Below are 11,274 nucleotides of genomic sequence, written 5' to 3' on the forward strand. Positions count from 1 at the left end.
TCCAAAACTCTGCCTCAAACTCCAGGCATGCTTTGACTTATCTGTAGCTGAAAACCAGAACATTGGACCATCTTGCATGGCACTGTTGCTTACATCATCCACATCCTGTGAATACTGGCACATTGAGATCGTATGATGAGTTTTAGAGCAACTTAACGTGGTGCCATTGGGCATGCCCTATGCGTGACTTCATGACCATTTGAGGCTGCACTTTGCATGCACCACAGTAGTGTAGCAGTAGTAGCAGACTGCATGATATGCCAAACTCCTTCATGCCGTTTTCACTTACTTGCAAAGGCAGGGAAAGTTGACATAGGGATGATAAATGCCAACCTTTGCATTTATGACTCATCCTTCCCCTTGTGAATTTCTTAATACAGTGGAACCCCAGTTATACATCCCCCGGTTTCGCGATGACCCAGGTTTTGCGACGACCCTGGTTTTACGACGGATTAGCGCAGTCCCGGCTAAGTCCCCATAGAAGCAACACATTAACCCTTTGAGGGTCGAATTATTTTGAAAATAGCTTTCCCAGGTGGTCAAATGACTTTATTGCCGATCTTGAATCTACAGAATGTATAAAGTCGGGAATAAATATAGTAAAAAAAAAATTAGGAACAGTATTTTGGTGTCGGCATCACTCAGAACTGCAAAAATGTTCAATAGTATTTCAGAGTGTGGAACTCCTTGAAACACAGGTCTACGCACAGTGCCTTATCGCAGTCTGCACACCTAAAACACATGTCTGTTCTCCTCTTGGAGCAACGAGTTGTGTTGGCACACACATGACATATTCTCTTCGTGCGGCTGCCTTGGACAGAGGTGTGAGGCACCCTCTCACGTAAGCGCGTTGCCGCAGATAGCGAGAATACCTCGTGAGCGGCGGTGATAAACAAGCTAAGAGCAGCGCCAATCAAGATAGAAATCAACTTCCGCTGCCCCTGCAAGAGATTACCAACAAAGCAACAAAGAGAAAAGTCATGTTTTGCGCGCCTCCGTTGCGATCACGCGGCGGAACCGAAACCACGAAAGGCGCATTGCCGCTGAGAGCGAGAATACCTCGCGAGCGGCGATGATCAACAAGCTTAGAGCAGCACCAATCAAGATAGAAATCAACTTCCCCAACCCCTGCAAGAGAGTGCCGACAAAGAGAAAGATCGCGTTTCGCGGGCCTCCATTGCTATCACGCGGCAAAACTGAAACCGCAAAAGGGGTGTTGCCACAGTCTGCGCGACGCGCTGAAGCTAGAAATCAGTTCTTTTTATCTCTGCAAGAAGGTAGCGCAAATTTCAAATGCTTCTTGTAAGTCCTAAGAGGTGGCAGCACCTCCCACTAGGCACGCATCATCATTATCGTGCGAAATTTCAAACGGAGGGTCGAAACCGTACCCGTACGGCAAAGACCTTGCGGGACAGAAAACCGCCGCCGTACATATATGGCAAAAACCTTCAAAGGGTTAAAAACTCCGGTTATCCGATGCAATCTTACACCTGACCCGCGTTACACGACGACCACCCTCGCGAAGCGCAGGACGTAACGGCAGATGAAAGAAAAGTGCCGCCGGTCTCTTTCCTCGCTCCATCTCTCTGCATGCGGAGCACTTGACGCCGCTTGACTCCCTCTCGTCGCGTTGGGGAAGCGTTTCTCTCCCCCCACCAGCAGCCGCCAGTGACGCCTGCAGTGCTGAAATGACGCCTTTTCGTCTCCACAATCACTTTCTCCCTCTCATCTCGGTGGCGTTGCGTTGGGGAAGCATTTCTATCCTTCCAGTTTCCCAGCAGCAGATCGCCGACAAAGTAGTGCTGAGAGGCCTAGGTTTATCGCATGTGTTCTTCGTCGTGATTCTAGCTACCAGCGTTCAGCAGAGATTTTGAGTTGTGTGGAGCAACGGATGCGCAATGTCCCAAAAGCGGGCAGTTCTGTCGCTCGGCGATAAGCTGAATATTATCGAGGAAGCGGAAAAGCGGCATGGAGCCACAAAAGCCAGCATTGCCTGGGACTTAAGATACCCGAATCTTCGCTTAAGACGATCCTGGCAAACAAAGCAGTGATATTGCAGAATGCCAACAAGTTCGTGCTCAAGCGGAAAGCGGTAAAAGAAGGACAGCATGAGAAGTTAGAAAAAGTTCTCGTCAAGTGGCTACATCAAGCACGGAGCTCTGCGATCAATGTTGACGGTGCCATTCTAAAAGGAAAGGCGCACCTTATGGCATTGCGTCTGGGCATCGACGACTTTCAGGCATCGAACATGTGGCTGGATTGCTTTAAAAAACGAAACAGGATTGTGTACAGCCGCTGCTGCGGAGAAAGCACTTCCGTGGACGTTTCAATGGTGAACGAGTGGATGGAGTCGCTGCCAGAGATGATTGCTGCATACAAGCCCTGTGACGTTTTCAACGCTGATGAGAGCAGTATTTTTTACCATATGCAGCCTGAGCAAACTTTTGTGTTTAAGGGTGACTGCTGTCATGGTGGCAAGCGTAGTAAAGAGCGTGTGACAGCACTATTCTGTGCTAACGAGGACGGTTCCGAGAGGCTGCCCATGCTCGTTGGAAAGTTTGCAAAGCCACGGTGCTTTAAGAACTTGAAGATGCTGCCGTGCAGCTACAACTTCAACAAAAAGGCGTGGATGACGTCTTCGCACTTCAGCAATTTTTTGCTGCAGCTGTATAACAAAATGGGGGCTAAGGTGAGGAAAATATTGCTTTTCGTGGACAACACACCGTGCCACCCACCCGATACACCCAGCCCGAGGAACATTAGGGTTGTTGTTTTTTTCCGCCCAACTGCACAAGCCGGCTGCAGCTGCTGGATGCTGGCATCATTAAGTGCGTCAAGCAAGGGTACCAGAAGCGGTTAGTGCAGTGTCTGCTGGCAGCTATGAAGCACAGCGAGTCAGAAAAAAATATCACTGTGCTCGACGCCATGCATTTTATTGCCAGTTCGCGGAATGCAGTGTCACAAAGCACAATTACTAACTCATTCAAGCACTGTGGCTTTAAGCGAGAGACTGCCTCCTCTGCTGGGGACGCAACAGTCTCGATGCTGCTCAAGGCCGATGCAGGCTTTGCTGACAACGATTTCGAGGGTTTAAACCTCACCACAACCTTCACCGAGTACGTGGAGGCCGACGACAACATTGCGATCTGCGGCGAGGTGTCGCTAGATGACACCATCGAGGAGGCTTCGCCCAGTGCCGACACCGCTGTGACATCGGACGAGGACAACGATGACGCCACAGGTGCCGTGCCTGTGCCTACCACATTCGCCGAGGTGCTACGGCACATAGACGGCATCTGGAACTTCATCTGTTCACGCGACGCCGCAGAGGACCTCCTTTTGAACGTTGCCCAACTCGAGTGAAAGCTCTTGGTTCACGGATCAAACAAGGTCCAAAAGAAACTTAACGACTTTTTTTAAAGTTCGCGCCAGCTGGCGGGAATCGCAGCAGTGGACAGTGGAGTGCCATAAAGGTTCATTTGAATAAAGCATGATTTGTACCTGTACTGCAGCATTCATTTTTATCGCATTTACTTTTCGGTAATTTGGGTTTCCAAGCCCTGCAGAGTATGTTAGTAGTTTACATTGAAGTTTCTCATAAATCTGTCGCGCGAAATAAGTAGCATTTTTATAGGCATAACTTATGTTCGGATTTTGCTATGCTTTTTCGCGGTCCCAAGAAAGTCATATAATCGGGGTTCCACTGTAGTTACCAATACCTACAAATCTGCAGGATTGTGTTTTCACTGGCTTGGTATGGCTTAATAAAAAAAAAGTGCCATGACAACAGGACACAGAGTGAAGGAGCCACCCCGCAAAGCACTGATTGTGTCTACTGCTTGTCCGCTGCCTATATATAAGTGCACATGCAACAGGAAAGGAAAACAAAAAATGTAACCGCGAATGACTTAAAGATATGACAACTATTTTATGTTAAGCAATGGAACACAATCATTACTGCATTGCAGAACTGTGTATACTTCCCGTGTCTCACATTCTTTATTGCTCCCTATATCTATTTATTGCAATGGTAGTTGTATGAGCACTGGGGCTCTGCGGTTTCTAGGTGCTCCACCACATGTGTAGGCAAGCCTGTCAAGCCTGCACACCAAGTGTTGGAAGTCATGTGACCTGCTGCGTGTGAGCGCAACAGCGAAGGCATTCCTGCGCAGCCAGTGTTGGAGTGAAGGGAATGGAATTGTTGCTTTTTTTGCTCCCCACTGGTGGCGCTCCTCATCACGCCAGCACTGTGACCACGAGTGCTCAAATCTGTTCATCTGTGGCTTTGGGCATGTCACACCCTGTGTGTTTATTTTAGTCTGTGAATGAGTTTGCAGTGTCCTGCAATTTACACTGCCCATGAATCTACAAGCCTTAGGTTCTTGAATATTCTAACACCGTGCTATCTCTGTCAAAGCTTTGCCCTTCAAACAGAACTGCAACTTTTATTTATGACACAGCATCACCCAGACTATAATAACCTACAGCCACAACCTTTGCAGTGGCTGGCTAGGTGACTGCTACCATGCATGACCTTCAATGAATTAGCATGTGTACCAACAGATACATCTACCAATTTGTCTTGTCTAACAATGTTCACGTGGCAACAGGATATCAAAAACTGCCCTACTGCAATCAACATGCTTATGTACATGTTCCTCCTCACATTTTACATTTCTGCAAAGAGCCCCCGTTAGTGTTATCACCATGTTTAAATGTCTGGCAGCTGTGTAGTGCCTCGGCGCAAATAAGCAGACATGTTTTTCATTAATAAAGAATGCCAACCAAGGTGCTGCTGTTGTGAAATGGGTTAATGTTCCGGGTTTTGTGTGAAAGCTCTAGCCCTTTTTTGACCACAAGTACTTCGTTTGGAATTCTGTTTCCAATATGAGTTTGCTTCCCAACCCAACGAGATTTTCAGTTATTGATTTTAGATGCACTTGACCAGGAAGTGGTGTAAGAAGCTAATCAGCAGTGAAGCGCATTGTACTATTTTAATGTGAATACATTACATGCCCCATTACGCAAAAGTCCGGCGACAGCGGCATGACCGAGCGATGGTACCAAAATTGGTTGACAGCACAAAGACTAAAAACACGCCAGAAATGCTCGGATTAATGTCAAAATTTGTCATGGGGGTTCCTGTAAACAAAGTAAATTAACGGCTATGAAAAGAAAATTTGGTACATTTGGGTCTGGGTGAGAAACGAACTCCGGGGTGTGAGACGAGCATGCTTCCCCGACGCCGCAGTGGCTCCTCGGTTCTGGCTGACTAAAGGTGTGCGTATGTCATTGCACACGTCCCGTCGCAGGCATCTGGCTGACTAAAGTTGTGGCCTAGTGCGTCACTGGGCATGTGATGGCGCAGCCAATAGGAAGGAGGTGGTGCCACGTCATGTGTGCATAAAATGAGCGCACTGCCTCCTATTCAAAAACATCAGTCAAAAACACCTCACCAAAGGGACTATAATGCTTTTGCATTCCCACACATAAGCAGTCTTAAGTGTCTCCGCCGAATTTTTTTATTTTTCACTAATGGGTAGCTGCTGTTTGCTTATTTCAAATACAAGACTAAAAGCAGTTTTAGTGATGGTCACGGCAGCTGGACTTTGTCATTATCAAAACAGACTTGGACAGGTGACAAGATGTCTTTTCACTTGTCCATTGTGTTGTTTTCACCATGGGGTGATAGCTATGCAGACAGTATGGGCCGACCTCTTGTTAGTGCAGCCTCAGCAGAGCACCTGCTCCTAGTGTGACCAGCAGAAGGTGCCTTCACCTCTCTTAGTGAATAGAGTCCCTGGTCAGGCTAACCTGCTGTGCAGACACATGTTGTCAATGTCCTTCACGATAATCTGACTTAACCTTTGTAGTTACTTTGTTTTGCTTTTGTGAGACTTTGTGTGTCAATTATGTTGTGCTTTCTGTTTTATCTGGGGTGTCCCAGTTATCAAGCACCAAGTTCTTTAAAAAATAAGAGTAAAACCTTCTACGTAAATAATTGCTTCATTCATAATTTAGTTTGTAATGAATAACTAACTTGTTAGGCAGATATGTCAAGACAAGGTGTTAGAGCACCATTGAAAACATCCGCTTCAATTGTTTGCAGCACAGTATGTTTTGCGTGGCTTTTCTTTCTGTGTGTAAACCTTGTGAAATATTAAAAATAGCATGTGACCATATGCGCAGCAACGACAGTAATGTCAAACAAGCTCAGTGTAAAGGCTGCTGGGAAGTAAACCTTGCTTTTAGCACATCGCTTTGCAAAGTGTGTCGCATTCGTGCTGGTTTCTGAAGGTAGCTCATAGGCGGTATTGTTTCAGCCCTCTGCCCCTAGTAGCTCTCACTGTGACAATGCAAAAAGCTGCTCGATTTCTTTTAGTCGGCTTCTGGTGCGTGCTGTCGCTTTGCCATGGCTATGTTCATGCGCGTGAGCAATTTTTCCTTCGTGTGTTATTGGTGCGTGCTGCCCGCTCCAAATCTAGCTCAAATGTGATACACTGTGCAGGACAGTGTGCTGAATGCAAGGCAGTTACCTTCCACTGAGTTTGTTTGAGAGCACTGTCATTGCTGAGCACTGGCATGTAGTCACATGGCATCTTTTTAACATTTTGTGGGCTTCTGAAAATAAATAGCCACACAAGACCAAGACATAGAGCGCCGCAAACAATTGAAGTTGATGTTTTCAAAGGTGCTCTAACAGCTAGCGTTGACATACCGGCTGTAAACTTCAGGTTGCCGTTAACAACATGCAATTAGTTTCACCTGCATAGTTCTTTATAAAACTTCGTGCATGATTGCTGTGTATATAATAATTTTTGTTCATGCAGTTGCTGCTGTTCCTGTACTAAACAGTGCTGGTAGACCTGTAGTAATTCACTGAATTAGTGCTTGTGATGTGAGCTAGTGTGTGTACAGTTTTTATACTTTTCTTTATTGTCTGTAGTGTTGCTTTATTACCAGTAAGTATGGGGTAGCCATAAATAAATTGGCCTACTTCCTCATTATTATTTAATAAAGAACAATAGCAAATGTTGTGGAGGGCAGCTAAGGGCCTTCTGCATGATAATGTGCAGCAACAGCTGCCTTTTCCAATTTCTGGCCCACAACAGCCAAATTGAGCACCAATTTACCTCTCCCGTTTCTGTAAAGCACATGTGACTTTAATGTCTGTACAAGTGGTCTTAGACAAAAAACAGAGATCAATGCCATTTTTCTTTCAGAGTGGAAACGATGAGGCAGCTTCATCGAAACACGCCAGCTTACCTTCTCTTTTGACAGACCTCCTGCAGTATTTAGACAAGGTAAGTATTAAGTAACATTGCTTACATAAGCTGTTGCATTGCATTAGGCCAACTTAAAGGGGGCATCACAGTGTCGGCCAGCTATTCTCAACATTTTATCATTGTAACTGGGCTCTCGCACCCCTTTTAAGTTGCACTTTCAAATCACTGCCTCGAACTGAACAAGGTCAGGGATGTGCCATGACCTCCTCCTTTTATTCCTCTTGGGTGCAGCAACCTTGGTAGGATTACCTTACCAAGGTCCATCTGGTTTCCCTCTGTCGTGTAGTCGTGCAAGTGCTTATATTTTACTTTTTTTTAAACATAGGTGGCCCATGCTGTGTTCCAACAGCAAATGCTGGTCATGAGTCATTGCACATCAGTACATGGTCAGTGCATGTTAGAACCAAAACTTTTTCAACATTAAATTTAAATGTCACTAACCATGCAATAGCTTGTTATTCTGGAGTTGTTGCCACTAACATTAGTAATAACTTGCTTGTTTTTTACAAGTTCAAAAATAATTTTTCCACAAAGCTTCTGTCAAATCACTTTGCTGGATAATCTGGGAATGAAAGCTTGACATATTTCAAGGATCACACTGCTTCCGTATATTTGGGACTTGTTTGTGAAAGATCCACGTCTGAGTGTACATATAGTGAAATCAACCTTTTCTGCTGATCTATAGCAATTACTTTCTGGTCACCGATATAATACCATGTAAAAAGCATCCAAGCCTTGAATGACTACCTAATTTATCTGACTTGTAAAAAATAAAAGCTATTTGGTAAATTTATCAATCCTGAAGAACCTGAATTTTCCGCTACTTTCAAATCTCTAAGAAACAACATAAGCAGTGAAATCAGGGTGTCTACCAACCGGGAGAACCGGGAATTCTCAGGGATATTGAATAACCTGGAAATACTCGGGAAAACTCAGAGAATTTGTGCTTCTATCAGGGAAAATTAGCTGTAATCTTATTAAAAGGGAACGAAAGCCACGGTAATGCTGGCTCGAGTAACAAAGAGGAATCGTAACGCATCTACTTTGACGCCGTGTCGTCGGCTGGAGGACGTGCCAGTGTACAGTCAATGACCGACTTTCCGGACGCCCGATAATTCTGACAGCTTCGCGGCACCACCACGTACCCCATATAGTCAACGTCTGACATTTTGGACGCAAGAACACTTCGCCGTCCAATTTTCCGGAGTTCTTGCCGTGACCAAGGTCCAGAATAGCATTAATCAAACAGCCACCACCGCCGCCATTTTGATTACCTCGCCGCCTCGAACGGCGCTTTCGCACGCAGATCCGCTTGCAGCCGTACCCAACATCGCGGCAGCGCTAGGCCCAGCTGCTTCGATGTTTGCTGTTAAGCTTCTTGCCGTTCGGTGCCGTGTTCTTCATTGAGAGAATTCGCCACTGTCAGCAATGCGACTCCGCCTTTGTGGTCCTCGCTATTAGCTTCGAAGCTCAGAAAGCACAGCGCGTTGCATAAGGCAGGTTCCTGAAAGTTATCTTCGCCTTAGTACAGTAGTGTTACGTAGTGAAGCATAACATGCGTCCGAAGGGGCAATTGTCACGGGACGTAATATTTATTCCTTAATTATACATGTGTACACTCGCCATCTCCTGTCACCGTACGAGCACCGATATACCTAATAAGTGTACTGGCTCGCATTCAGAGCTTTTTCGCATGTGCTTGTGGCGATTTGAGCCTTAAAAAGACCCTGAAACGCTTTTGACGATTTCGTACAAATGTATGGAGTCGATAAAGTAGGTCCTTCTTATCATTAATTGACGCATCTAAGTGCTCCGCATAAAGCGTGTAATTTATTCTAAGGTTTTAAGAATGTACATCGCTGCCGATCGCAGCACATTGCTTGGTGGAATTTTCAGCCGCCCCTACCCATATGACGTAAATCACCCAATTGACGTCAGTAGCGCGACCTATCCAATTGGCTGCCCAGGGCGCGTCATCAATAATTTTTCCATCTTTATGGTGAATGAATGATGTTCGTAATAGTTGTAATGTTAGTTAATTTGTTTCTATAAAAAGAAAGTAACAGAAAGAGAATGCTCAACAAAAATTTCTCACTGCACTTAAGCACTTCCGGCACACAGCAAGCGTCGTCTGCTTGTGTTACAACGTGCTCCATTTTGACGAGAGCTCCACAATCAGAGTCAGTCTCAGTCTTTTCGCTAGCACCATGATTCAGCTTTGTTGCGTTGTGGGCTGCAAACGTAGCGACTGGCAATATGTCAAGCTGGGACATCTTGTCTCTCTGCAAGGCAGCAGACGAGCGGACTGGCTGCAGCACATAGGACTGGCACTATCCGCCAGTCCTATGTGCTGGCCACGCCATAATCAAGAATACATTTCGTTACTGCTACTGTGTGTGGTTGAGCTCTGTGCCACCAAGTGGCTGCACCATGCAGGCCATTCACATTGGCGCTCCTGCTCATCCCATGAAACGACATGGTCAAACGGCCAGGCCCTGTCCCCTTGCGCTTGGGTTTACCCTAATACCGGACTCGCAAAACGCTATTGTGTTAGTAATCTTCCGGTGTAAGCAAAAGTGACGGCCACAAACACGCCAGGATTGGCGTGTTTGCGGCCGTCACTTCACACCGCGCGCGCTCCTAGAGAATCGGAAGTCGACAATACAGCGTGCCATCATGACGCAGAGCCAGTGAAGGTGCAGCTTAGCCCTTATCACTCAGCGAACGAGTTGAGGAGAAAATGCATGCCTATGGAGGAGGGTAACTTGTTATCGTCTGTAGCTCTCTTAATATGAGACATTTCACACAAATTGTGGTGTGAATGATTAACTTTAGCTGTACCCTGCCCGATTTTTTTTTTATGTTCTTGTGGCCCCTAGGGAGTGGTGAAAATCGTACATTCACTGTACAACTGACCAAGAGGATGGTTCAAATGGTTCGTGAAGTGAATGTGCGTCGGAAGGAGGACGAGAACAGAAAGGACTGACGCATTGAGGAATGAACGGGAAAGGAGGCATGCCGCCGCTTCTTTGAAGAGGCTTGAGATCAAAAAACAGTGTATCAGCTGACGCCGAGATGCAGGTGTCCCTCATTAAAACCAAAATAAACTCTTTCAAGCAGCGAAACGCAACACTGAGGTGTTGTGCTCGGGCTGAGAGTATGTCTGGACAGCTGAGAGTGACTTAACAGCTGTTGAGAGAGAATCTCACTTGTGACAAAGTTTGGACATCATACAAATGAGCTTGTAATCAATAGATAGAAATAGCTCATATTCGAAAATATTTGCTTCTGTATGCATCTCCTTGTTATTCGTATTTGAGAATGATCAACTCGATTCGCAATTGATTTTACCTTTCTTTTTTCGAAGGTATTTTATTTGCTGAGCACTTCACTCTAGCCACCCCCCCCCCCCCCCTTTCAGTTTTCTTATTAAATAAAGTAAGCACTACTCCTTATTATAAAAACTGGAAGTCGCTTTTTTATTTTTTAACATGCTTACTAGAGAGTGACAGCATCGGGCGACATGGTGTCAGCCCAGCTTGACACAAAACAAAGTTCTGTGTCACTCAGGGAATATTGCAAAGCCACTCAGGGAAAACCTGGACAACTCAGGGAATTCGGAAGTGTTAAATTGGTAGACACCCTGGAAATCCAGTTCACTAGGAAGGCTTATTAGAATAATTTATTTGACATGACCTTTTCAAGTAACCTGAAAAATTAATGGAGATATGTGAATCTACTAATAATAAATGGAAATTCCGAGGCACTCCAAAGCAGAATTACAGGAACTAAGATAATCCACTGCTTCCTTAAATTTTTGTATTCGGATGGTAACGGCTGTTGTAATGCTGGCATTTTTTTGCTTTGTCGGTGACCAAGTACCACAAGGGCTATTTTTTTAACTAACAGGTGCAAGGGAGGCTTATTCTGTCTTTAATGCTTTACAAGACACTTCTAGCCTAGATGCAGTCAGTGTCCAAAGCATGAT

The 11,274-nt window shown here is 45.5% G+C and overlaps 1 protein-coding gene across 2 annotated transcripts in view; it reads left to right on the top strand.

Moving 5' to 3' along the window:
- LOC126535917 (uncharacterized) overlaps nucleotides 1-11,274 on the top strand; it is a 54,391-nt gene that overhangs the window by 14,546 nt on the left and 28,571 nt on the right. For both annotated transcript variants that reach the window (XM_050182773.3, XM_055073330.1), the window contains exon 7: nucleotides 7,224-7,304. In XM_050182773.3, the coding sequence (XP_050038730.1) occupies nucleotides 7,224-7,304 (81 nt within the window). The remainder of the gene's footprint in view (nucleotides 1-7,223; nucleotides 7,305-11,274) is intronic.

Source organism: Dermacentor andersoni, chromosome 4, assembly GCF_023375885.2.
Source record: "Dermacentor andersoni chromosome 4, qqDerAnde1_hic_scaffold, whole genome shotgun sequence".
Classification (NCBI taxonomy): Eukaryota; Metazoa; Arthropoda; class Arachnida; order Ixodida; family Ixodidae; genus Dermacentor; species Dermacentor andersoni.